This window comes from Panthera pardus, unplaced genomic scaffold, assembly GCF_024362965.1.
Source record: "Panthera pardus isolate Hobbes unplaced genomic scaffold, ASM2436296v1 HiC_scaffold_16, whole genome shotgun sequence".
Classification (NCBI taxonomy): domain Eukaryota; kingdom Metazoa; phylum Chordata; class Mammalia; order Carnivora; family Felidae; genus Panthera; species Panthera pardus.
The window spans coordinates 155,293,946-155,321,887 of NW_026526721.1; the positions used below are offsets into that span (position 1 = coordinate 155,293,946).

Consider the following 27,942-nt stretch of genomic DNA (forward strand, 5'->3'; position numbering starts at 1 on the left):
ACTATGTCAAGGTTAGGAACATGTTTATCACCGTCAAGTGTTTTCTTAAATTCTTGTGATAGTACCTGCTTTCCAGGTCCCAAGCAATTTATTCATCCCCATTCTGTCATCGTTTAGGATTTTGTTTGTTTTAATCTGGGAGGAAATGAATTTAGCCATGAGTAACAGGCCTTCACTCTGCTCCCAAATGTGGTAGCTTAAATATGCAAGGCGTTAATTTCTCCTGTTTCCAAAAGTTCTTCTAGAGGTACAGATAGTCACTGGGGAGTCCTTCAGCTTTGCTTCTCCATGCCGAGGTGTTGACATTCATACCTTTGGCTACAAATGGCTGCTGGAACTCACGATATAGCATCTATATTCTGGACAATTGAAAGGAAACAGGCATGCTCCCGCCTTTTGTAGAGATTTCCTAGAAGGCTGCATGGCACTTCTCAATTGGTCAAAATCCAGTCTTTTGACTACTTCATTCGCCAGGGCGTTTTTCCTTCCAGGTGTTTATTTAAATTCCAGTTAGTTAACATACAGTGTAATATTAGTTTCAGGTTTAGGATTTAGTGATTCGTCACTTAACATACAACATCCAATGCTCATCACAAGTGCCCTTCTTAATACCCATCACCCATTTAATCTAGCCTCCCCACCCACCTTCCCCCCAGCAAACCTCAGTTCTCTATAATTCAGAGTCTGTTTTATGGTTGGCTTCTCTTTCCCCCCGCCACATGTTCACCTGTTTTGTTCCTTAAATTCCACACATGAGTGAAATCATATAGTATTTGCCTTTCTGTGACTTACTTCACTTAGCATAATAGACTCTAACTCCATCCATGGCAAGATTTCATTCTTCTTTATGGCTGAGTACTATATGTATATGTATATATACTATATGTGTGTGTGTGTATATATATATATATGTGTGTGTATATATATATGTGTGTATATATATATGTATACACACATACATACATACACACACACACACACACACACACACACACACACCACATCTTCTTTATTCGTTCATCGGTCGATGGACATTTGGACTCTTTTCATAGCTTGGCTATCATTGATAATGCTGCTATGTATAACAGCAGGGTGCATATATTTCCTTGAATCAGTGTCTCTGTATCCTTTGGGTAAATTCCTAGCAGTGCAATTGGTGGATCACAGGGTAGTTCTATTTTTAATTTTTTTCAGGAACCTCCACACTTTCCAGAACGGCTGCACCAGTTTGCGTTCCCACCAAACAGTGCAAGAGGGTTTCCCTTTCTCTGCATCCTCGCCAACATCTGTTATTTCCTGTGCTGTTAATTTTAGCCATTTGCAGGGGCGTTTTGATTCAAGTTCACTAGAGCTTCTGTTACTCTTCATCTGATAACTAGTATTAGTGAGTAGCAGTGATAAGAGTAAAGTGGGTGTTGTGCACACTGGCTATCGTTGCCCTACCCTTTTCCTGACTTCCTTTATTGGACTTGAGTTGCCTACCTGGTTGAAAGGGTAAACGCCCTTCAGGTTAAACTACAGTGATAAATACCGTGCCATTTAGCACAAAAATTAGAAGGACTGAGCTTGATGACTAAGCATGACTTTCTTAAATTGCATAAGTGAAGATACATGTAAGTTAATCCAGACTCTCTGGAGTACCTTGCTTCCCTGACTTCTGTTTGTTTGATCACTTTAATAGCCCATGCACCCTGCGGCAGTGGAAAGTCTATCCCAAGGAATATCTGCCGCTGTGGAAAGTCTATCCCAAGGAATGCTGAGGGTGGCTACTGTTTTATGTGAATTTCTACAAACCAACGCAGAAAGTAGATGAAAGAAACATTTTTTTCTGTTACAGATCTGGAAATGGAAGAACAAAATTTAGTCGTTATGCTTAAGATCCCAGATCTCCTCAGCCATAGGCCTTGTCTTTTCACCAGTAAGAATGAACAGTCCTGGGGCGCCTGGGTGGCTCAGTCGGTTAAGTGTTCGGCTTCAGCGCAGGTCATGATCTCATGGTTATTGAGTTCAAGCCCCGCGTCGGGCTCCGTGCTGACAGCTCAGAGCCTGGTGTTGGCTTACGATTCTGTGTCTCCCTGTCTCTGCCCCTCCCCAGCTTGCGCTCTGTCTCTCTCAAAAACAAATAGACATTAAAAAAAGAATTTCAAGTGAACCGTCCCTGTTTCCTGAGCTCTACTCTGTTTTAGGCACTGGAACAGGCACTTTCTCCAGTATGCGAGGTTTGGGTGTTTGTTCCATTTGGCAGAGAGAAAATTGTGCTTGAAAGCGACTAAGCAACCCCCCAGAAGTCCCACTGGCAATGAGTGGGGGGATTGCAGTTTGAGTCCAAAACTGATGGTCACCTACCTCTCATTGGGGAGGCAGCTGTGCCCCCGCCTTCCCTTCTTGTGCGTGTGCACACAGCGTACACAAATGTGAGGGACTCGAGTGCACCGTGGCCTAATTGACATTTTTCCCAGGCGGTCTTCATGAGGATCCTTGGTTGCAGTTGAATGAAAGGAGAGGAATAGTCTCAGGGGACCGGGTAGAACACGGATGGATCGGGCTTCGGGTGTCCAGGGACTTGGTCTCTTAGCTCTGCCTCTCTCCATGGTGGCCTCGTTCTTGCTGTTGAACGTGGTGGCCGTACACGGAGATGCCTTCCACTCTTGCAGTATTGCAGCAAGCTATCCTCAGGGGAAGAGTTTTCCTTTTCCTCTCTTCTCCCTGTTGGGGAGAGGTTGGAACCTCCATTTGTAAAATTGCAGGGAAGGGCCCTTGATCGACCTGGCCTCCTTCATTCCTCCTTGGGCACTGCACCTGGAGGCACTATGATTGGAAACTTCCTTTGGACTAAATGAATGAGCACGAACACATCCCATAAGTAAAGGATACTACAGCCAAATCTGCAGTCAGATTTAAGTTCTTACCAGCCTTACCTTTGCATGAGTATCCATGACCGTTCACAATATATCTGAACTCCGTACAACTTGGGACTCGTGCGTTTTCATTTCCTTCTTACCAGCTTTTGTTTATAAAAGACTTTTAAGAGCTCCATTCCCTTTCTTCAAACAGGCACATTTATCCATTATTAAATTACAAGTGTTGGATGTACAGTTGACTGAACCACGGTTCCTGAGATATAACTCTGAGAGACTCACTATTGTTTTTATTTAGCTTGAGACACTTAGTTCCAGAAAAAAAAAAACACCCAGAAGCAAATCCTTCAATTAATTCTATTTAATCCTGTATAGAGAATTAACTCTGACAAAGGGTCTAGAGTTATCTACAACGAAGGAAGCATGAAAGATGTCTGTAGTGTACCTCATCGATGTTTTAAGACTGATCACTCGATTTTTATGGCTTTTTAAAACCTTTTATTACTTCAACTTTGACTCTTCCTGGAAGTAAAACTTTTTGGTCACTTATGTAATTAGAGGATTTCATAAGGTGCACTGATTCCCCTGGGGTGGGAGAGATGTCTATAATCAGGATCAAGACACAAGTTGCTCTCGTAAAGGGAGCCTTGATTTTTCAATTAATGTATTTATCGCACTTAAGATGCCATTGGTTGTAATATGCACATTTATTTTAGATGTACCTCACAAAGGGAAAGCCCCACTGACAGTTTTAAGATGAGTCTTAGTTTTGTTTTTTTAAACTTTAATTTTTTTTTTTTTAACGTTTATTTATTTTTGAGACAGAGAGAGACAGAGCATGAACGGGGGAGGGGCAGAGAGACAGGGAGACACAGAATCGGAAGCAGGCGGAAGCAGGCTCCAGGCTCCGAGCCATCAGCCCAGAGCCCGACGCGGGGCTCGAACTCACGGACCGCGAGATCGTGACCTGAGCTGAAGTCAGACACTTAACCGACTGAGCCACCCAGGCGCCCCAAGATGAGTCTTAGTTTCAAAGTATTAAATGTGATAAAATTACATTTTAGAGTGAACTACAGTATCTCCCATGTCCAGTTTTGTGCTCTGTGAGTTTGCAGGTGACATTGGCATTCTCTGGTATTCTTCTGCCTGTTGGGACACCAATGATACCAGTCACCTGGCCACCCCTGTTTCCCCTAACAGATATCATTAATCGCTTTCTGTACTCTTCCCTCGGAAACCCAGTTGGCCTCCACACTGACTGACCAGCACTCGGCTGGCACACTGATTTGCCTACCCAGATGGAGACCCTCAGCTTTCAGATGTTAGACTGGACCTGCCAGCTCTAAATGACAACATTGGGGTGCCTGCATGGCTCAGTCGGTTACACATCTGGCTCAGGTCCCATGAGATCAAGCCTGGTTGGGATTGTCTCTCTCCCTCTCTGCCCCTCCTTCGCTCACACATGGTTCTGAGCACTCATTCCCTCTCTCTCTCTCTCTCTCTCTCTCTCTCTCTCTCTCTCTGTCTCTCAAAATAAAGGTTTAAGAGATAACGAGGGGCGCCTGGGCAGCTCTGTCAGTTGAGCATCCAACTTTGGCTCAGGTCGTTATTTCATCGTTCATTGGTTCGAGCCCTGCGTTAGGCTCTGTGCTGACAGCTCAGTGCTTGAAGCCTACTTTGGATTCTGTGTCTCCTTCCCTGCCTCTCTCTCTCTCTCTCTCTCTCAAAAACGAATAAACATTTGAAAAAATTAAAAAGGATAACATTTTTCTGGGGTGCCTGGGTGGCTCGGCTGGTTGAGCGTGCAACTTCAGGTCAGGTCATGACCTCATGGTTGGTGAGTTTGAGCCCCACGTCAGGCTCTCTGCTGTCTGCTCAGAGCCTGCTTCAGATCCTCTGTCTCCCTCTCTCTTCCCCTCCCCTGCTTGTGCACGCGCTGTTCTCTTTCTTTCAAAAATAAATCGAAAAAAAAAAAAAAAGGAAAAAAATAACATTCTTCTCTAGCTGCATGCTTGTTGGGTAATTTTTGTTTTCCCTTCTTTAATGTAAGTTGAATGTTTCTGCTTTTGAAATTTACCTAGCCCTTTTACCCACTGTCATTTCCCCCCTCCCACCTGCTCCTTGTTTCCTCCAAATGCCCTGTTTAGATAATGGAAACTAGTTCAGCAGGTCCTGGTCTGCACATCTCGGAATGTGGCGCTTGACCGGACTTTATATGATTAGGAAAAGGACGCTATATTTTGTCTCTGCACGTAGGACTTTTATGACTCTCAACCCAGGGAATGAGCCTATCCTTGCGCACTTGGGGATCGCTCAAGTTACAGTAAGAGCTTTGTACCCCTTCTACCTGATTGAAAAATAGAAGAAGCCGTCCTCGTCATAGAAGGGAAATCGAGACCCGAGGGCCTGCTAGGGACCTGGCAGGGAGCAGGCCTGGCTAGGAGACAGTAGGGAGAGAGGCAAATAGACACTCGTAGCCAAAGAGGGTGGTCCTTGCTCTGTCCTGCAGGAGGTTCTTGTCCTGCGGGAACGTAAGCCCGTTACTTCCATTTCCTGTGGTTTTTATGGAGAATCAGTCGGTATATGATACGGCGTTGGTATAAATAGCAGCTTGCCGCCTCTGCTTTCCGTTGAGGAAGCTAAGAAATCTATGGGCAAAGGCTTGGTTGCCTCGGTCATGTATTGACTGGGACGCCAGCTAATGCATCTGAAAACAGGGTGTGTGGGTTACTAAGGTATACTCTGCACGGAATCTGACCCCTTCGCACTTGTGCCGTGTGGTGCTGGGCTGCGGCCCTGCAAACGGCGTGTCCGGAAGTCGGGAAAAGGGACTTCCTTCTTCCATTTGCCTTCCTGCTCGTAGCAGCATTTCTTCGCCCTGGCAGCAGAGGTTAGTTCAGTTTCCAGCCTTAGCCACTCCCAGAATGAGCTGGGCATGGCCCCTGGTCCCTGCTTGTAACCGCGTCTCTTCTCTGTGTCGTCCTGGCCCAAGGGTGGAGGCTGCTTACCAGTTACGGTCTGCCTCTCGGCCTCCATATGCCCTTTGCCCTGACGGTTCTCCACTTCCTGTTTAACCAGATTCTCACACTAAATCATGTCTGTTTAAAAAAGTCTGTTGAGGTTTCCCATTTTCTGAATCCATCCTGACCGCCTGAGACCTTTGAAATCGACCTCGCGCATTTAGGATACCTGTACATCGGTCTGAATTTTGATTGTTCGGTAATTTGGATATTTCCATCTGCTTCAGTTTGTTGGCTGCTGTTTCCTAGGGCTGCTATAAGAAATTACCATAAACTGGTGACTTAAAATAGGAATTGATTCATGCATGATTCTGGGGGCTAGGAGTCCGAAATCAAGGTGTCAACACGGCTGTGCTCTGAAGGCTTTAGGGAAGAACCACTCCTTGCCTTCTCCAAGCTTCTGGTAGTCACCAGCACTGCTTGGTTTTCCTTGGCTTGTACCTGCACGGCTCCTAATTCCTGTCCCTGTTGTCATGTGGTCTTTCTCTGCGTGTCTGTGTCTTCACGTGGCCTTATGTGATGATCCCTCGTTGGATTTGGGACTCCCTCTAGTCCAACATGACCACATCGTAACTCGTCAGCCTGAAATTGGGGGACGCGATATATTTTTTTAAATATTGATTTATATTTTTTAAACCTTTTTTGATCTTTCACATTTACTTATTATTGAGAGACAGAGAGACATAGAGTGTGAGCAGGAGAGGGACAGAGAGAGGGGGAGACACAGAATCTGAAGCAGGCTCCAGGCTCTGAGCTGTCAGCACAGAGCCTCGAACTCAGGAGCCATGAAATTCATGACCTGAGCTGAAGTCAGCCTTAACCAACTCAGCCACCCGGGCTCCCTGAGAGAGAGGGAGGGAGGGAGGGAGAGAAAGAGAGGGAGAGAGCGAGCGAGCAGGGAAGGGGCAGAGAGAAAGGGAGACAGAGAATCCGAAGCAGGCTGCAGGCACAGAGCCGGACACGGGGCTCGAACTCACAAACTGCGAGGTCATGACCTGAGCCTAAGTCGGATCCTTAACCAACTGAGCTGCCCGGGCGCCCCTAATAGTGATTTATTTTTGAGAGCGAGAGAGAGCATGCAAGCAGGGGTGGGGCACAGGGGGTGGGGTAGAGGATCCAAGGTGGACTTCACACTGACAGCAGAGAGCCTGACCTCAGGCTTGAACTCACAAACCATGAGATCGTGACCTGAGCCGAAGTTGGATGCTTAACCAACTGAGCGCCCAGGTGCCCCCGGGGGAGACAGTATTTAACCCAATATACTTACCTAGTGCTTTGTTAAAATAACGGCCATGGCCGTAGACATTAGCACGGGTGAAACAGATCATGGACTGCGTAACTAGCCCCGCATTTCGTTTGATATGCAACGCAATGACACTTAGGTAGGAAAGGTGGAACAGAAACACGGGAAGGGCTCGTTCACTGCCAGTTTCAGGAAGGAAGTGGCATCTGAGCTGAGTTGTAAAATGTAGGCCGAATTTGGAAGAGACTGCATTCCAAGCCAGGGATAGTCACTGAGCATTCCAGGTCTGCCCAAGTGCCACCTCTGATCAGCTCAGTGGATTGTTGGGCCTCACAGGGATTGGGGCAGAGGATGCCATGAGCAGTCAGCCACGTCAGGCAAGGGTGCTTTGGCGGCAGTTGTGACGTGAGTGTGGCTTTCATGCCATTGCGCGTCACCTAGACTGAGAGCATTAACGGGGGGATTCCCTGTTGTAAGCGACTGTTTAAAAGGAAGCATAGTCCTACAAATGAGGGTGCTCATATGTGTTGTTGGGTTCCATTTATGTGAACCATCCAGAAGAGACAGTGGTGTGGAGACAGAAGGGTATGGGCGCCGTGGGGAGAAGGGAGGTGGAAGACTGCCTAGTGGGTGTGGAAGTGTGCGGGGCTAGGTGGCTGTGATGCTTACATAACTCAGAAGGTGCTAAATACCACTGCATTTTATGGCCTACGTCTGTTACCACAATTTAAAAACAAAATTGGGCAGGAAGTGTGCGTGGGCCTAGGTGCAGGACTGTGCCCGTAAGCCGGGAGGTCCGTGGGATGAAGGGGAAGCATGCTTGAGGTTCCCCTGCAGGTGTTGATCTGCTGAGCGCTGTTGATGAGGTAAACACGATGTCCTACTCGGCCAGGTGCTGTGCTGAGCTCCCTCTGTGGATTATCCCGCCTTTCCCTCCCCTTCGCCCAGGCTGCAGAAGGCCGGGCCCCTGTCCGAGGCCTTGCAACTACTGGAACGTGAAGCTGGGATCTGAAACTGGGGTACCCGACTCCTAGGATGACTCCAGCCTGCTTTGCCCAAGACTGCCTCAGTTGTATCCTCCTCGTGCTGGAACCCCTTGGTCCAGGGTGTGCCCGTGGTTGGTTCCTGAGCCCAGACCAGGCTCCAAACCCTTGGTGCTCCTCTAGGCCCCTCCTAATTTGGGACACCCACCCTAGGACCTGTTGAGCACCGTCAGCGGTTTGGAATCCCTGATTTCATACCTCAGTATCTCAAAGAAATCCTTGTGGCTTTTCAGGACACATCATGTAATATTAATGAAAACACTGGGCCTTCTGTCTTGATTAATTTTTTATGAACAATAATACGTCTGATTAAACTGGTGGCTTTACTAGGGCTGCTGGTCCAGGGTGGGGCACACGGTGGTGCGGAGATGGTCTGGCGAGCTGGCTTGACCACAGGGCGCGCACGGTTTCTCTGGCAGAGCAGACGGTCCCCTGGGTCACTTGGGGCTGGTGCTGGCTGGAATGAGCTGAGCTGCTAATGCTTTGACAGCAACGGGAGGCCTGCAGCTCCCCCACACCTTCGCCTGAGGGCTGTGCCGGCCTGCGGGGTCTTCCCTGGTGGCCAGTAAGGCCAGAAAGTCTGTGGGGAGTGGCACATTTCACATCCGATCCTCCTTCCCGGTTTTGGGCCGGGGCCCCGCTACCCTGGGCTCCCGGTGTCAGAGTAGCTCTTAACGGTCCTGAGGTTCGCTGTGTAGGTGCCGTTTCCCAAAAACGAGGAAATCCGGCGCTTGCCCGCACCTCCCTCGGTTCCATGTCGGACAGGGGCACTCTCTCCCTGCGTGCCTGCTTTCTTTCCAGGGAAGCGGGCCAAGTGGTCCCGGGGCCCAGGCTGTGAGCTTTTCGGGTCTCTGACCTGCACGGAGCAGCGGAGGTCCTCCTAACACCGTGAGCTTGTTCTTGGTTTTCCAGCTGAGCATCGAGCAGGCCCAGACGGTGGCAGAACAGGTGGAGATGAAGGCCAAGGTGGTACAGTCGGAGGTCAAAGCCGTGACTGCGCGGCACAAGAAGGCCCTGGAGGAACGGGAGTGTGAGCTGCTGTGGAAGGTAAGGGGAGCTCGTGCACCCCTGCCCCGGCCTCCGCGGCCGTTGGGTTTTCCGTGAGCTGCAGGGAACCCGTGAGGATTTGAGCGTCTGCTCGCTTCCAGACCCCAGCTGGAAGCCGGGAGGTTCTCCACGAAGGTGGTTGGGTATCCTCAAAAGGAGACCGAGAGAAGGGGGCACGGTCGAGAATGTTACGAAAGCAAGCAGGTGGGAAGCATCCTTGATTTTGGTGTCCTGCCTGGTTGTACCAACTGACCCCCCGTTTCCCACTTGGGAGGGCGACACACGTGTGCCCGCTCTTTAGATGGAATCAGCTGGAAGGAGCCGTCTCCCCACCGAACTCTTCATGCCCACATTTTCTTCTCCTCGGAAGAGGAGAGAATCTGTTGCCTGTGAATGGGTCTGAACTTCAAGCCAGTTCAGCTGTAATCACGGTCTCTTAATACATGAATGAGACCATACACGTTGCTGAGTAAAAAGGGTACACTTAGGTGTGTGCGTGCTCGTTTTAATCATCTAAACTATGTGAAGGGACAGATGGGATCTCAGTTTCTGAAAGTGATCCTCACCAGTCACTATGCCCTAAAATGTTCTGGAAGGCTGCGTTGGAGTTGTGCATGGCATTTTCCATTTAGTTAGCTCACAGCCAATTGCTTTCTTGCCTCTGCTGGCTTCTCAGGAAATAGGACTCAGTTGCCTTTTGATGAGAAGTGAAGAATCCTTGGGTAGAAGAAGTCTCAAGATTTTATTCAGCACATATTTTGTGGAGGCACCTTTGCGGGCCTGACATGGTTTTCAGACACTCACGTGCCCCCATGGTCTGCCAGGCTCATGCCACCCACGACTGTTAATTATAACTGAAAGGGGCCCGCTTTGTGCAACCTGAGAGCTCTCTGGGGAACTCTGCCACAAACTCGCTCTTCAGGATTTGCTGATGAAAAGGCCTTTGTGCGGAGGAGTTTCTCTGCGCATCTCACCTTAGGTACCCTCCCTCCTGTGAGGCCGACTCCTGCCCTCTCCCTAAAGGCAGTTCTCTTTCAGGGGGCTTGGAAAGCAAGTTTTTAGTCTTGGAGAAGCAAATTTGGAAGAAGGGTCAGTCTCTTTTTGCAATATACTTTGTTTCTACCTCATTTCTAAAAACTTATTCACCGATAACCTCTGAAACAAGCTCCCTCGTTTGGAACACAGGTACCTAAGTCCCATTTGTCTTTACTTTTTATTATTATGCCTCGCCCTCCAAATTTTGTGGGAGTCCTACTCTCGTACTAATTACTGCCTTTCCGCCCTCCCAGCAAAGCTTTCCTGCCTGTCTCTGCTCGGATACTTCTTTGTTATACAACATCTAATTTTCTTGCATCACGCATTACTGAAGGGATTTGAGTGCCAGGTGACCCGGTTTTGTGTATCTAGGTGTTTTTTCATGCCTGTGGCTTACACATTTCCAGGGGATTCGGCTACCTTGTGGGATTAGCTGCAGCCACCTCCTTGAGAGATCCAAACCAAAGGCCAGAGGTTTGGCCCAGCGCAAAAACAAAGGAGAAAGCTGCTCTTTGATCTGTCCCCACACGTGTCCTGCTCCCAGAGCCGACAGATGGAAAATCATGAATGGGTCAAAAATCACATCATTGCCCCCACCAAGGGAAGATCGGACTGAAATCCAGGCCCCCCCCAGCAGGAGACCCTTATTCTGAAATAGTCTTTCTGTGGTATTGTCATCAGTAGAGCTCTCAGAAGTCGTGATTCTGTCTGCAAAATGGCACGAGTCAGCTGGGTGGCACCTTAAATCAATTTAAATTGGAGGACTTTTACTGATCTGATGCAGAAACATGGAGAAGTGGCTCTCTTTCATTGGTCAGAGTGAACCCCACGCTCCCAAGTAGAGTGGCTTGAGACCCTCAGAAGCAGGGATTATTTGGGGCAGGTCTGATTTCAGGTTTGTAGATCACAGCAATTTAGATTTAAAGGGCTCCTTTGGAAATACAGGCCAGTGGTTTCCAAAGACTGATCTCCAAATTTGGGGTGTGTGGGGCCTTTCTGTGGAGGCAGAAAACCGTGGAGACGGGATGTGTGGCCGGGCAAGGGGGTACAGGCTGTAATCTTGAATTAGGTTCTCAACAAATCCCTTCACTCCCTCCACATACAGTCCTTCTTCCTCTCAGGGGCGGGGGCCGTAGAGAGAGGGAGAAATCTTTGAAGACGTTGCAGGCTCTGTGGCTGCACTGAAAATTCAGCCCTTCGGGAGTGCAAGACTGGCCTTGTGTCCACTGGGAGGTCCTGCTGCTGAGGACAAAGACCTTCCTCTCTGTTGGTCATTATGCACCCCCAGTGCCTGGCACAAAACAGGTGCTCCGTAAGCATTTGTTTTGTGGCTCTTCTTCGCTTTTGATTTTGATTTTATTATTCCAGGAATAATGAGAGAACTCCATATGTCCTTTTCCCAGATTTACTGATCATTTTACATTTTGACCCGTTCTCGCCATTCTACGCGTGCACTCTGTATGTGCTTCGAGCGAGAGTCAGTTGGCACGTTGTGGACAGGATGCCTCTTTACCCTCAAACGCTTCTGTGTTTATTTCCTCTGAGCAAGGGCATTCTCTTACATCATCGCAGGTACTCAAATTCAGGAAGTTCAGCCCTGGAACCATGCTAGTATCTGACCCCTCGGTCCCTGCTCTGTGTGCGGCAGCCCTGTTCTGTGGGGTCTTTTCGTTTTTGTTTGAGAGAGAGAGCACACGGGTGGAGGAGGGGTGGAGGGAGCCGGGAGGGACAGGGGAAGGGAGCGAGGATCTCGAGCAGGCTCCATGCCTAGCCTGAGCCCTCAAGCCCCAGCTTGGTCCCACGACCCCTGAGATCACGGCCTGAGCCAAAATCGAGAGTCGGATGTTTAAGGGACTAAGCCACCCGGGTGCCCCCACCCCCCCCACCCCCCCACCCCCGGTCCAGGATCCTGCACTGCAAGCCGTAGTCCCGTTTTCAGTCCTCTCTCGTGATCTGGGACGGTTCCTCGGCCTCCCTCCGTCCTGGGAGTGTGGCCGTTTCTGAAGAGCACAGGCCGGCCGTCCTCGTGCGGCCGCACGACGTGTGGGTCTGAGTGACCGGTGCCGGGCCGTGCGTCGCTCCCTTGCCTGCCTCAAAGCCTCCGTGCTCTCTGTCCCTGCAGGTGGAGAAGATCCGCCAGGTGAAAGCCAAGTCCCTGTACCTGCAGGTGGAGAAGCTGCGACAGAGCCTCAACAAGCTGGAGAGCACCATCAGCGCTGTGCAGCAGGTCCTGGAGGAGGGGCGGGCGCTGGACGTCCTGCTGGCCCGGGACCGCATGCTGGCCCAGGTGCAGGAGCTGAAGACCGTGCGCGGCTTCCTGCAGCCCCAGGAGGACGACCGGGTCATGTTCACGCCCCCGGACCAGGCCCTGTACCTGGCCATCAAGTCCTTCGGCTTCGTCAGCAGCGGGGCCTTCGCGCCGCTCACCAAGGCCACGGGCGACGGCCTCAAGAGGGCGCTCCAGGGCAAGGTGGCCTCCTTCACCGTCGTCGGCTACGACCACGACGGGGAGCCTCGCCTCTCGGGGGGCGACCTGATGTCGGCGGTGGTCCTGGGCCCCGACGGCAACCTGTTCGGTGCCGAGGTGAGCGACCAGCAGAACGGGACGTACGTGGTGAGCTACCGGCCGCAGCTGGAGGGCGAGCACCTCGTGTCGGTCACCATGTGCAACCAGCACATCGAGAACAGCCCCTTCAAGGTGGTGGTCAAGTCGGGCCGCAGCTACGTGGGCATCGGGCTCCCGGGCCTGAGCTTCGGCAGCGAGGGCGACGGCGACGGCAAGCTGTGCCGCCCCTGGGGCGTGAGCGTGGACAAGGAGGGCTACATCGTCGTGGCCGACCGCAGCAACAACCGCATCCAGGTGTTCAAGCCGTGCGGGGCCTTCCACCACAAGTTCGGCACCCTGGGCTCCCGGCCCGGGCAGTTCGACCGGCCGGCCGGCGTGGCCTGCGACGCCTCCCGCAGGATCGTGGTGGCCGACAAGGACAATCATCGCATTCAGGTCTTCACGTTCGAGGGCCAGTTCCTGCTCAAGTTCGGCGAGAAGGGAACCAAAAACGGGCAGTTCAACTACCCTTGGGACGTGGCGGTGAACGCGGAGGGCAAGATCCTGGTCTCGGACACCCGGAACCACCGCATCCAGCTGTTCGGGCCCGACGGCGTCTTCCTGAATAAGTACGGCTTCGAGGGGGCTCTCTGGAAGCACTTTGACTCCCCCCGGGGCGTGGCCTTCAACCACGAGGGCCACTTGGTGGTGACCGACTTCAACAACCACCGGCTCCTGGTCATCCACCCCGACTGCCAGTCCGCGCGCTTCCTGGGCTCCGAGGGCACTGGCAACGGGCAGTTCCTGCGCCCGCAGGGCGTGGCCGTGGACCAGGAGGGGCGCATCATCGTGGCCGACTCCAGGAACCACCGGGTGCAGATGTTCGAGTCCAACGGCAGCTTCCTGTGCAAGTTTGGCGCCCAGGGCAGCGGCTTCGGGCAGATGGACCGCCCCTCCGGCATCGCCGTCACCCCCCGACGGGATGATCGTGGTGGTGGACTTCGGCAACAATCGGATCCTCATCTTCTGATCCCGCTCTCTGGGCTTCTGTGTTGGGGTGCGCGCGTCTCCCTCTGTCTCCGTTGGAATTTCAAAGAAGAAACAGTCTCAGGGAAATTTCTTTTTTTCTTTTGTTGAAAGAGAACAAGAAGAGTACAACATTGCTTAAGTCCTACCTCATCTTTATTTTTTTTACAGATGAATGTACTTCTCTTTTCTGCAGGGATTGAGCCTGTGACGTGATAATTTCTATCTACCTCATGAATCTTTGCATTTCCTTCCCCAGCAGGCCCTCTGCCCTCCTCCCCACCCTCACTCAGTGGAGTTCACGTTTCCCTCTGACCCTCCGTGGGGCGTGATATGCACAAGCCTGGCGTCTCTGTGGCTGGGTGGGGGGCACTGGATGTGTGTGGTGGGGGTGTATTCTGTAGATTGAGCCAAGGAAACATGAAAAAACTAAGTAAAAAAAAAAAAAAGAAAAACTATAAAACGTGGAAAAATAAGATTTAAAAATGCTTAATTATAGAGTATTTGTGTTCTGGAGAATACTGTGTTTTGGGGATTAGATTGTGTTGTGTGATCTTGATCTTTTTGGGGAACTTTTTTTTTGATTTTTTTGTTGTTTTTTTTTTTAAATGCTGCAACAGAGAACTTTTCTGTGTTCTCCTTTTATACCTCAGTGTGTTTATCATCCTGTTCAGCATCTTTTCTTATTCCTAGAAAATGTGGCTGTGTCTGTGGCTTGCTAGCCAAGAAAAGCAGACTGTCGTGTTCATATTTTAGGATATGTGATCCTTGTTTCCTTTAAGGGACGTTGGGTACACCTGCGTGTTTGTGGGTCCGAGTCATCTTACACCAGAATAGTAAAGCTGCGGGTGACATACCACCACCCGAAGAAACTTTTCTTCTCACGCTTTGGTTTCTAAAAAATAGATGTAGCTTAGGATTTTGGATTAAAAGTATTCTCAAAAGTTAAGTACTCTTAGTTTGCTGTTGGTTATCAAGTTCAGTGGAAGGAAGAAGAAAATCAACCCCGTTCTCAGAAAAGAGGGTATCCGGCCTGCCGGACCGGCTGGCTTGTGTGCGGGCGGGCAGGCGAGTGCCGAGGTAGTCCACGTAGAGCATGAGAAAGAAACAGGCTACCCCGGCACTCTGAGGGAGGGTGGAGGTCAGTCCCCGGCCCCGGCTTGAATGTCGTTCTGTTAATGCTAGGTGTTTCTTTTCCTAAGAAGAGTAGGCAAAGAAACGACCTTTTACTTTAAAAGCACAATTTTTTTCCTGCTTTGGAAGTTCAGGGAAATAGAATGTTTGAAAGTCAGACGGGAACAGCTCACCCCCGCGCCCTCTGCCCGGGTCGCTTTTGCAGAGCGGTCTGCTTCCGAGCCACGCAGTAGGACCTCGTGGTTCACGTGGATTTTTTTTCCCCCCCAAAGGCCTTTGAATGTAAAGGATTTGTAAACCAAATTGCCCCAACCCAACATGTAGGATGTAATGCCTTTTGTGAAACCTCTCTCTCGGTACCAAAGAATGAACGCTTAAGCCAGGCTCCCGCTGCAGAACTGTGGGATGGCGTCCGTCACTTTACAGGGTTGGATTGTGGTCAGCCGGACTCGGGTACAGAGCCTTGTGCGTCTGGGCATTATCTGTCTTTCAGGTGGGAAGTAGGTACAGCTGACGTTCTGCTGGTGAGGACCTACGTGGGCCCCTGCATTCCCCCAAATACTGAGTAGGAACCGAATTCCAGAGTGGCGCACCTCGGGAGGAAGAGGTGGTCTCTGACGATGGGCTTACGGGGACACCTCTTGTCGAAACGGAAGGACTGACGGGTCAGTGTCTGTCCCTGTACGTACGAGAAAATTACCCTTGCAATATGGACGTAGTTCTAAACGAACAGGAAGAGCTAACGTGCAGAAATGTGTTTTCTTCCTCCCGGAGGAAGAAAGGGTGCCGGGGGCAGCGTAGCGAGCCAATCATTGGTCTCCTGGACATGTGCCACTTTCAGGGGACCCTAGGTCTTCCCCGTCGCGTTAGAGCAGGGTTTCTGAATGACCAATGTGGGGAAAAACTCATGAAGGAGAACCGCATGCAATAAAGGATCCAAAAATTGGAAAGTAGCTTCCAACTGCTACCTCCCGGCTGCTGTGTTTCAGGGGGAGGAGGCGTCAGGAAATCCTGTTTTGGAAAACCGCCTTTTACTGAAGCATTTGGTATTGAGTCCTTCCCTAGTTCCTATTCAGTTGCCTCTTATTTGCCCCTAGGTTCTAAGTTCTTTGGTAAAGGGTTTGTATAATTAAACATTTTTGTTTTTTATTTTGGAATAACTCGGTGCTGACCCTCCTCCCTTCGCCCTCTCCCCCCAACCACCCAACAAACCACCCTTTAAACACCAAAGACAACTGGTTTTAAATGCTTACGAAACTTTATTTTGAAGAAATGGGTCTTGGAAATTCTTAGAAATGTTCTCGGAAACCTGGGATGAGTTACTTCAGGTAGTCACTACCTTTGAGTCTCCCATCTGTGTTCTGATCTGCCCTTCCCGGGGCCCCCGTAAGTGGGGGGCTCGCGGGACCCGAGTGAGAACTTCTCTTGGTGAGTGGCGGTAACGTGAAACTGCTAAGTTAGCATTTCTCTGTGGATTTGGTTGTAAAGCCAGGGTTTCCACACGGGACCGAAATGATCGGGTCTTAGTTAATAGACTGACCAGTTTGCAGGCTCAAAGCTCGTAGGTCCCCCCTCCGGAATCAGTGTGGAGGTACGAGGTGCTGCCTCTTGCCCTCGGGGGCGGGACACCTCCTTACCTTCCTGCACCCCGAACTGGGCGTCGCTGCCATTTGAGAAGCATGGTCACACTTGGGAAGCTTTTGTTTCTAAAACACTGGCCGTCTGTGGCTGCCCATGATTGACTCCTGACCCACGGGGATCAGTGCGAAGCACTTGGGAGTGTGTTTGTTGTACAAGGTGGAATGCTCCAAATCAAAGAGCGAGGAGAAGAGCCAACATTTGGGACTCTGGTGTGAGTGAGGCCGCTCAAAATAAGGGTTTTTAACTGGATATCTCCTGCCCGTTTATGAGGTGATACTAGGGTAGGTAGGAATTGGGTCGAGGAGAGGAGTCTTGAACTTGAACATGGTGAAAAGATAAGGTCGTGGGTGCTGCGAAGGAGGAAGGAGTATAAACTGTTTCTAATGAGTAAATGTGCTGTTCAGACAATAATCCCCATGTTTGTCTGATCTGGTCAGGTGGCAGGGTGGCATGGGGCGCAAGGTCGGTTTATGCTTGGACAAGATCCCAATTGCATTTGGGTATGTAAGTTTGGGTATCGAGATGGCTAAATAAACCGTGGATAAAAACCACTTTTGGTTGACAGAGTTGACATTTCAGAAGTGTTAGTCTTTAAAAAAAAAAAAAAAAAGTCTTCTCTCTGTAAACTTGGTCACGAGAAGCAGTGCTGTCTGGGAAACCTGTGCTCTAGTGTGGCCGGCAGGTGGCAGGTGATTTCGCCGGAGCCCGTGGTCCCCGGTGGTCCCCAAGTGCACGCGAGCTCCTTGATTGACGGATGCCCTTAAGTCTAACTTATTTGGGGAAACACCTACAAGGGTACCATAAACAATCTAAATTGTGTGTTGGGCCAAAAGAGTCGCCAGATTGAGGCACTTTGATGGAGTTCTAAGAGAATGGCTTGAGATCGGCTCGTCCGGTTTCGTTCTAGTTAAGCCAAAGCTTAATGATTTCAGGAGGGAAGTCTTTTTAGGCTTGAAGCAGCAGAATACTGTTTGTGTATGTGTTGTCTTCCCTTTTGGAAGATTCTACAATTGTTGTGTTCTGGTAGATAGCGAAAGATACGCCAAAGTTCTACGCTTGTTTTTCTGTTTGAAAACAAAAATCCAGTGGTGCCAAAAAGTACTTAGGGTATTTATTGAAAACATCACTCTCCTTGATTTTCCCACAGTCTGGGGCTGTATAAAAGTCAAACGCTTGTGCTCCGTGTGAGGATGCCCTAAAGCCAGGCCCTCCTGGAACTCGAGCTCTCTCTGGCTTCCTGCAGGCCAACGGCACGGGACGCACATCCCCTTCCACACCACACCATTTGCTCGTGTTTAGTTTCTACCTCACTGTTGGCGAAAGTCATCTACCTCATGTTCGCATCTAACGGGTCTCTGAAAGGCATAGTATTAGTCCCTGGGAGGGTGGGGGGAGGGGGAGGCGGTGGGAAGCTGCCTCTGGAAGAAAACGTTTTTCTGAATCCAGAACTGATTTCTCCCAGGAGAAACGTTTGATTGACCTTGAAAAAGAAACTTTGAACCCAGATATTCCCGTGCTCAGGCCAACGTAGTCCTCAATCCCAAGTATTACTTACGATCTGGCCTCTCCACCCCAGTAGAAAGTACGCACGCCATCACCTGGTCGCTCAGTATTATGAAGCTACTGGTTCGCCTGACCTGTGTGAGGACCTAACTACAAATAAAGACCTTTAGGTCTCTTTCTCTCTTCAAGAGAAAACTATTTTATCTCTAGTTTGAATGTCTGCAAATGGACCCTTTTAGGAGCAGTTCTAAGGATCTAGTTGTTGCAAACCTCAAATGTTCGAAGGGAACGGGAATCCTTTAGCCTTCATGATTGTATGTGTACCTTTTCTGGACCCAGCAGGGTGTTCATCACCATGACCTTGCGGCGGCCACTGCTTTACTGAACAGTGACTGGGTGAAGTGTGTGTTGCTCTTTTGTTTTGTGTCTAATTGTTTTTTTCCCTACCAAAGGTAACATGTTGACGGGTTGTTCTTTCCTTTGTTCTTTTTTTTGTTTATTAAATACTTGATGAAGTCGAAGCACACTACCATGATATGCTGTGTTGTGTCTCCACCTCTCTCCTGCCCCTAGTCCATTTGTGTTTTGGTTGGAAGAGAGGGTCCTAAGACCACTGTGATTGCTACGAATTGGGTTTAAAAATGTCATGGTGAAGAAATACCTCAGTGATGTCTCTTTTTAAAACCGATCTTACGGGTTCACAAGCCAGCCTGGTGGGATGTTTTCCATCATCACTTAACCAGTAATGGTTCTAAAAGTTTTGTGTATCCACACGGTCTTAGACCTCCTTTTAATGATTGTATTAACTCCCAAGCTCAGGTAGTATTTTCCTTAAGGCTCTGTCTCGGAGCACACTGACTGAATGTTAACGTGTGTAGCAAAGCGTTTACTTTCTTTAAATAACCGGCTCTGTCTCAGTCCTTTATGTGTCTAGCAGTCTGTGTAGTTGGTTTTCTTCAGAGGAAGGTTTTTCACGTTTCTGGGATGTTCTTGTTTCTAGGGTGGTAAGGTTGCTTTCCTCCCCCCGGCCCCCCATTCTTTTCCCTTAAAATCAATGCAGGTGAGAGGGTGGGCGGTGGGTACGGGACGTTGCTTTTAAACTAGCATGTTAGTTATAATTGGGTGGGTGGGAGGGTAGTGTTGTTTTTTTTTTTTTAATGAATCTTGCTTAATACTGTCCATTAGCTGTCATGCCCAGTCAGCAAAATAAGTGTAGAACACGTGACTTTTTTTTTTTTTTTTTGGTTTTGTTTTGTTTTTTTGTGAAAAAGGTTGAATGCGGAATTGGAGACATTAATATGGGCGTGTTGCCAGATGTTAGAATGACTAAGTTAAAACCTTTTGATTTTTTTTTTTTTTTTTTTTTTTTTTTTAATTTGTCCAAGGCAGACCTGATAAAAGGAATATTCCCCACCAGAAACCATCCTGCAAGCCTGTCTGGGGTGCTGCCTTTTGACACTTTCTTGAACGGGCGTGACAGGGGTGCTGCAGAACCCGTCAATTAAGTGAAGCGTGGGGAAGCCAAGGTTTCCCCCCAAACCTTTAAAGTGGGTTTTTGTTTGGGGTGGGTTTTTCCACCCTCTGAATTTTTACTTGTAAATCCTAGATGCTATCCTGCAGGCTGCAGGCATGACAGGCAATGAGCAGGCGAAGAGCCAATGGGAAAGTGTTCGAAAACTCGTGTGTTAGCTAACAAGGCTTCTGAATGTATCGCTGTGGTCCACAGAGAAGGCTGGAGAAGGTAGCAAGGAGATGCTGTATCAGCTACTACAGCCTTAAAACAAAGTTGGTGTCTCTTTGGACTTTAAAATTGTTCCTATGCAGCTTATTTTATTTTTGTTGAATCAAATAAACAAGAGGGTTTTTCCATGGAAACCTGTGTCTGTGTGATCTTTGCATCCAGAATAAATAAATAAGGGGGTGTGGGGGTGTGGCGCTCCACAGAAAGGAAATCTGTGAGGAGGGCGGCCCAGAGTTGCAGTCTGGCCAGATTGGGTCCACGCAGGGTTTTCAAAAGGGTGGATCCTAGCTTTTTTTTTTTTTTTTTTTTTTTAAAGGGAATGTGAGGTAGCCCAGATGTTTTCACAGCTGGACTTCTGCGTTCTGGGGGATTTGGGGTCTGGGAGCCCCAGGTCTGCCTTCTCAAGAGCTGAGGAGCAGACATCCCTATAGAGGGACAAGGGTTTTTTCCCAGTGACCACAGTTCCCCTTGTCCCCACACATGCCACTGCCCTGAGGGAGGGGGCGGCCTCCTCTGCCTGGGATGATGGGAACCAACTCTGGGGGCTGAGCTTCGCCCTGAGAAAAAAGTGAGCAGCTCGCTCGAGTGGCCCGTCATCGGCAGAGGACCAGAGACCCCAGGTGGCCAGAGACTTGTTGAGCGCAGTGTGTTTACGGCTCCCTTGGAACTAAGTGCTCCCCAACTTGACTCACCCGTTCAGTGTCTCTCCCCAAACAGCCCAGGTTTGGCCTTCGGATGGAGTTGAGCAGTGCGCTGTGATCCTCTGCGTTCCTCAGGACTCCTCCTGTCCTGTGTCCCTTTCCCGCCGTGGGAGAGTTCAGAGGCCCCGCTGCGGCTGGGTGTTCCCCTTGTTCGAGTGCCTGCCATAGGGAACCTCTGCCCTTCCCTTCACTGGACCTCATGTCAGCAGTGGCCATTGGAAGGTTTTTTTGCCGGTGGCTCAGTCGGTCGAGTGTCCGACTTCAGCTCTGGTCACGATATCACGGTTCGTGAGTCGGGCTCCGCGTCACCCTCTGCTGTCGGCTCAGAGCCAACTTCAGACCCTCGGTTCCCCCTACCCTGCCCTCTGCCCTTCCCCCACTCACTCTTGCTCTGTCTCAGAAATAAACATTTAAAAATATAAAAGAGTGGGGGGTTTTGCCCCAGCGATCCCATCTTCAAAACTGACACCTCCCGAGTAGCAGCTTTCCTGAAGACTCCGGATGGAAATAGGATGTCGTGGAGCCTGAGTCCCAGCCCCTCGTCTCCATTTCCTTCTCCAGGTCCCTCACTTCTATCCTTTTACCTCTAGCCAAACACAATGGGAGACGCTCTTCAAATGTGAAAAGTTGGATGGGTGCGCTTTTTTTTTTTTTTTTTTTAAAGGAAAGGAATCTCCTTAATCCTCTGGAGGATCTAGGAAAAGTTGCTGATAAAATGAGGCAGGACCCATTTCTGCGGGGAGTGCCGAGAAGGAAAGCACTAGAACAAATCACCTTCCCTTTAGGCCCCCCATGGCCTTCCGTCTCTTCCACTGAGTGAGGTGAGCTGGAGGGACCCAAACCTGAGGGTGACTGTGCTCCTTTGCAGGCAGCTGGCCACTGAGGCTGCCCTTCTGGAATGTTAGCAGCCAGTTTACCATACCACATAGGAAGTCACTGGAACCCGCATTCGTTGCCGATGAGATGGTAAAGTGCTACGAACACTCTGGGACACACCTGGCGGTTCTGGGTGTTGAGCAGGACCCCTCGTGGGTGTACGTCTGAGATGAGACCCGTCCACACAAAAACCAGGACGTGTGTGTTTATCGTCACGCGGTTCACGATAGCCGGAAAGTGGAAGCAAGCCAAATGTGTCTCAATGACTGCGTCCACAAAATGCGTATTCTTACGACGGACTCTTATTCAGCCGTAGACAAGAATGAGGTACTGGTACACGTCATTTTGTGGGTGAGCCTTGGAGATGTGACAGAAGCCAGCTGGACAGCGTTTCCCCTACACGAACCAGCCAAAGTAGGCACCTTACAGAGACAAAGCAGGTTTCCAGTTGCTGGGTGCTGGGAGTTTGGGGGGAATTGGCAGTGACTGCTGTGGGTTTGTTTTTGTGAGACACTTATTAAAAAAGATTTTTAACCTTCTGTCTTTTTTTTAAGGTTTTATTTATTTTTGAGAGAGCCCGAGTGGGGGAGGGACAGGGGGGTGGACAGGATCCGAAGTGGCCTCCACGCCGGATAGCGAGCTCGAACAATGAACCGCAAGATAACGACGTGAGCCCGTCAGACACGGATGGGCTGAGCCACCCAGCCGCCCCTTAAAGCTTTTATTTTTAAGTAATCTCTACACCCAACGTGGGGCTCGAGCCCACGATCCCGCGATCAAAAGTCGCATGCTCTACTGAATGAGCCAGCCAGATGCCCGTGGAAAACATTTTTTAAATGAGCCCAAGGTACAGAGACTTCCTATATCCCCCGCGTACACAGCCTTCCTATAGCATCAACATCCTCCTGGGGTTTCTTTTGGGGGTGATGGAAACGGTCCGGAATTAGATAATCATGATGGTTCTCTAACAAAGTAGGTGGCTTTTATGATCCATGAATCTTGACATGAAAAGGCACAGGTAACCGGTAGAGAAGGCAATACGTGTGACTACGTTAAAAACCTCCGTTAAATGAAAAGTTCGGATCGCCTTTCCTGGCCTCCTTGTGTTGACGGTCCTGTGTGGATACTTCTGCCCCGCAGGCTGTGGGCTGCAGTCACAGACGCGGTGCCACCTGCTGGCTGAAGTTATTTCATTGCAGGACTCTGGCCCCTCTCCCGTGGCCGCGGGCAATACTGTGCCGAAAGGCAGCCAGAATCCGGGAGTGAGGCCGACCCGGGGTAGCACACCCAGCCAACCAGCCGGTGCTTACGACCGAAGTCTGTACAGTCGTTTTTTTAAATGTTTAAGAAACCTGCCCGGTGAACAGTATCAAAAAGTGAAAGAAAAAGAGGAGCCTCAGGGGGAGGGTGTGACAAACCAAAGAACTGATACCCAGCGTAAAGAACTACAAATCAATAAGGGAACGTAGCCTGGTTTTTATTTTTTATCATTTTTTTAAAGTTTTATCGAGGCATTCTCTACACCCGGCATGGGCCTCAAACTCACGAGACCCCCAAGATCCAGAGTCGCATACTCTTCAACTGAGCCAGCCGGGTGCCCCAACATAACCTCCTTTTTACAAGCCGATAAAGGATGTGGCTAAATAATTTACAGCGCTCAACTCTACCAGGAGTCCGGGAAATACCGGCTCGAGCAGCAATAAGGTACAATTGGATGCCCTTCGACTTGATAAAAACGTAAGTCCATTTAGAGCAAGTGTTGGTTAGAAATCGGAGCTGCCCACGGCTGGTGGGAGTATAGCCCCTTCCCAGCGGAATTTGTCAGTATCTTCCAAAGCTGGAGATCGGGGGGTACACTTAGGTCCGGCAGTCTCACCTTCAGGAATCCGCTGTGGAGAGATTCTAGCACATCGGGACATACAGAGTGACCCTGTTGCTCGGAGGAGGTCACCCCAAGTGTCTTGTCAATGGTGGGAGACGAGTACATTTTGTCTGTTTACTCAATGGAAGTCACAATGAGTGACTGGGAGCCGTGTCGATGCATCTGAAAATCATAATATTGAGTGAAAAGAGCAAATTCCAGAACGACTGGACAGCGTGCCTTTTACGTAATTGAAGAAAAGCACAAAACAGGGCTAGGTATTTGTTACAAATTTTTGTTCGGGGAGCATTAAGCGCCTCGGCGGGCTGCAGGTTGGATTTTTTGCTAGTTTTTCTCAAAACTCACAGAAATGTGCAGGAAAAACAGTTGCATTTGTTGGGTGTATTAAATGCTAGTACGTGGCACTGTCGTCTAGGAGACATCAAATTCCTTTCTAAGCAAGCAAAAGCGTAGCACTACACGTTCGGGGAGAAAGAGTTGTCACAGGGAAGCAAAAACCAAACTTTTCAACGTGTCCGAGGAAAAGGGCGTGAAGGAGGGGTGAGGAGGGGTAAGTGCTTAGGTCTCTCGTGGAAGGGAAATCTCTTGAAGCCCTTCACCCCCACTTTGTACCACTCTATTCTTTCTAGAAAAGCAAAGTTCTGTCATCGTTCCTGTCTGTCTGTCTTCTGCTGTCGTGTTTCACGAAGTCAGAATCTTTCAGTTGAACTGAAAGTGATTCCTAGAAGTAGGCGGGCTCAGTGAGTTTCAACCTTCCCTACTATGTGCTTTGTTACTGTTCCAGCTCCTCGGTCCTCCCGGGCCTTTCCTTCCTTTCATACTTCTTTCGGCTTGATTAAAGATTTTGAAAAGTATTCTGCTTTGTCCCATTACCTCTGAAACTATACATTCCCTTTCTTCCTCCTGTAGTGGCCACTCGTGACAAACTTGTGGAGGCTGAACCCGGTTCAACTCGCAAGGATCCAAGATGATGAGTACAATGGATGTAAAAGTGAATGTGAAGAAAGGGAAAAGGAGTCACAACTAATTATAACTTTTAAAATGTGGACGAATACCACAGGTATCGCAAAATTAAAGGGAGGGGCGCCTGGGTGGCTCAATTGGTTGAGCTTCCGACTTCCGCTCAGGTCCTGATCTCACTGTTCGTGAGCTCAAGTCCCACGTCAGGCCCTGTGCTGTCAGTGCAGAGCCCGCTTCAGAGCCTCCGTCTCCCTCTCTCTGCCCCTGCCCTGCGCGTGCACTCGCTCTCTCTTTCTCTCTCTCTCAAAAATAAGCATTTAAAAAACAAAACAAAATTTAATGAAAACATTTATTATTAACTGCCAACACATCTCTGTAATACTTTCCCCCCATACATTTTTGTCCCCAGACCCTTTAACTGCCTCTTCGTAGGGCAACGATATTTTATAATCTCATATATGAGATTATAAATATTATTCAGAGGGAAAAGAAAAACCCTCTGGAAGGATTGATTTAAATTTTATTTTTGATTACTGGTCATTTAGGGACATTTCTTTCAGCTTCATCGCTCATTGTTGTGACTGCCTCCTGTCCCTTGTTCAGTGTGTTTGGGGTGCTGAGGGGAGAGAGACAGACCCCGAGGGAACACGGGCACGCAAGCCTAGGTCCCCCTGCTCCTGGGATCCCTTGTCTGGCTGCACCCTCCCTACCTGGTCGTGGATGAGGGTCAATTAACTCAAAGGCGGTCTTTGAGGGGGAAGATGCGGTCCACGCATCCTGCGGTCAGATGCGTGCCGTGCTCGCTCAGTGAGACCCGACGCGGGGTGTTGGTGGCTGAATAGAAACAGCGCTGGCCGACCTGGGCCTGCCTGCGGCTTCAGGACCACCATGCCGAGGCCGAGTTCCTTCTCGAAGGAGACAGAAGACAGACCTCATTAGCTTCGTGCCGGAACTGCTGAAACTGCCCCTGGGAAATTATCAGTTTGTTTGGTTTCCTTCCTTCCTTCCTTCCTTCCTTCCTTCCTTCCTTCCTTCCTTCCTTCCTTCCTTCTCTCTTTCGTTCTCTCTTTCTCTCTGTCTTCCTTCCTTCCTTCCTTCCTTCCTTCCTTCCTTCCTTCCTTCCTTCTCTCTTTCGTTCTCTCTTTCTCTCTGTCTTCCTTCCTTCCTTCCTTCCTTCCTTCCTTCCTTCCTTCCTTCTCTCCCTCCCTCCCTTTCTCTCTGATAGACCTCATTAGCTTCATGGTCAAACTGCCTCTGGTAAATTATCAGCTCTTTCTTTCTTTTTCTTTCTTTCTTTCTTTCTTTCTTTCTTTCTTTCTTTCTCTCTCTCTCTCCCCCCCTCCCTCCCCCTCACTCTTTCTTTCCTTTCTTTCTTTTCTCCTTCCTCCCTTCCTTCCTTCCTCCCTCCCTCTCTCTTTCTCTCTCTCTTTTTAAAACTTTTTTTTTTATGTTTATTTATTTTTGAGAGAGAGCGGGAGACTCTCTGAGGATCTGCGCTGACAGCCTAGAGCCCGACACGGGGCTCAAACTCACCTACCGTGAGATCATAACCCAAGCTGAAGTTGGAAGCTTAACTGACGGGAACCACCCAGGCGCCCCTCTTTCTTTCTTTTTGAAAGATCTCATTAGCTTCGTGGTCAAACTGCCTCTGGTAAATTATCAGTTTTTTCTTTCTTCCTTCCTCCCTCCCTTCTTTCATTCTTCCTTCTTTAGTGAGTTCTATGCCCAGTGTGGGGCTTGAACTCACCACCCTGAGATTAAGAGTTGGATGCTTTACTGAGCCAGTCAGGCGCTCCAGCTGGTATCTTTTTAAGTACCGATTCTGCCTCATTCCCTCTTCTGTCTCTAGGGTCTTAATTGAACAAGTGTTAGGTCTTCTCGTGTATCATCCATATCTCTTACCTTTGCTTCTGTATTTCCATCTTTTGTCTTTATTAGCTTTTTTTTCTTTAATTTATTTACTTATTTTTATTTTTTAATGTTTATGTATTAAAAAAAATTTTTTTGATGTTCATTTTTGAAGGAGAGAGAGACAGAGCATGAGGGGGGAGGGGCAGAGAGAGAGGGAGACACAGAATCCGAAGCAGGCTCCGGGCTCTGAGCTGATAGCACAGAGCCCAACAAGCGGCTCGAACCTGTAAACCACAAGATCATGACCTGAGCTGAAGTCAGAGGCTTAACCAACTGAGCCACCCAGGTGCCCCTCATCTTAACCATTTTCAAGTGTACAGTTCAGTAGCGTTAAGTGTATTCACATTATTTTTTTTAAGATGTTATTTTAAGTAATCTCTACACCCAGTGTGGACCTTGTCAAACTCGCAACCTGGAGATAAGAGTCTCATGCCAACTGAGCCAGCCAAGTCCCCTACATTCACATTATCATACAATTGATCCTAGAACTTTTTTATCTTGTAAAACTGAAACTCCATATCCATTAAACACTAATCGTCCTGTCCTCTCCCCCAGCCCTTGGTAACTACTTTTCCATTTTCTGTTTCTACAATTTTGACTACTTAAGATATTTCATATGGGTGGGTGAGATCATACAGTATTTGTCTTTTTGTCACTGGCTTATTTCATTTAGCATAATATCCTTTAGCACGGGACAGGATTTCCTTTTTTATGGCTGTGTTATATTTCACGGTATGCATAAACCACATTTTCTTTTTTGGTTTTTTAATTTTTTAATGTTTATTTATTTTTGAGAGACAGACACAGCGCATGAGCAAGAGAAGGGCAGAGAGAGAGAGGGAGACGCAGAATCCGAAGCAGGCTCCAGGCTCTGAGCTGTCAGCACAGAGCCCAATGCGGGGCTCGAACCCAGGAGCCATGAGATCATGACCTGAGCCGAAGTCAGGCGCTCAACCGACTGAGCCACCCAGGTGCCCCTAAACCACATTTTCTTTCTTTATTTATCCACTGATGAACATTTGGGTTGCTACCTCTTGGCTATTGCAAACAATGCTGAAAGGAACATAGGCATGCAAATATCTCTTTGAGGTCCTACTTTGAATTCTTTGGATATATACCCAGAATTGGGATTGCTTGATCATGTGGCAATTCTATTCTTAATTTTTTGAGGGCCCGCCATACTGTTTTCTGTAACACTTGTACCATTTTACAATCCTACCAACAGCGTTTTCCTCCTTCCTTTTACTTTTCTCTCCCCTTTTTCCTTCTCCTTTTTTAAAAAATTATTTAGAAATTATTTCAGATTTACAGAAAAATGGCAAAGATTGCACCGATGGTTCCTGTATACCCTTCGCCCAAATTCTGCTACTATTAACATACTGATCAAGCTGATAAATTAACATTGGTATAATACCATTAAACTACACACTTCTTTTGGATTTCATCAATTCGCCCACTAACGTACTTTTTCTGTCCTGGGACTAGTTCTAGTATTAGTCATCCTGTCTCCCTCATCTGCTCCGATCTGTAGCAGTTCATCAATTTTTCCTCGTTGCTCATGGCTTTCGCACTTCTGAGGAATATTGGGTCAGATATTCCTCACTCGGGATTTGCTCGGTTTCCTCATGAATAACTGGTGTTTCGAATTCTTCGGGAAGACGATCTCAGAGGTTATATGCTCTTTTCATTGTCATTGCTATTGTTGCTAACAGGAGGCTCATGTTACCAACATGATTTATCAGCTAACCTTGATCATTGGGTCAAGATGGTGTCTAT

General features: G+C 48.9%; 1 protein-coding gene across 1 annotated transcript in view; it reads left to right on the forward strand.

Moving 5' to 3' along the window:
• Positions 1-17,961, forward strand: part of TRIM71 (tripartite motif containing 71) — a 67,355-nt gene extending 49,394 nt beyond the window's left edge. Inside the window, 3 exon segments of the mRNA XM_053904078.1 lie at positions 9,077-9,211; positions 12,369-13,763; positions 13,765-17,961. Coding sequence (XP_053760053.1) covers positions 9,077-9,211; positions 12,369-13,763; positions 13,765-13,821 — 1,587 coding nt within the window. The 3' untranslated portion in view covers positions 13,822-17,961.
• The last annotated feature ends 9,981 nt before the right edge of the window (positions 17,962-27,942 follow it).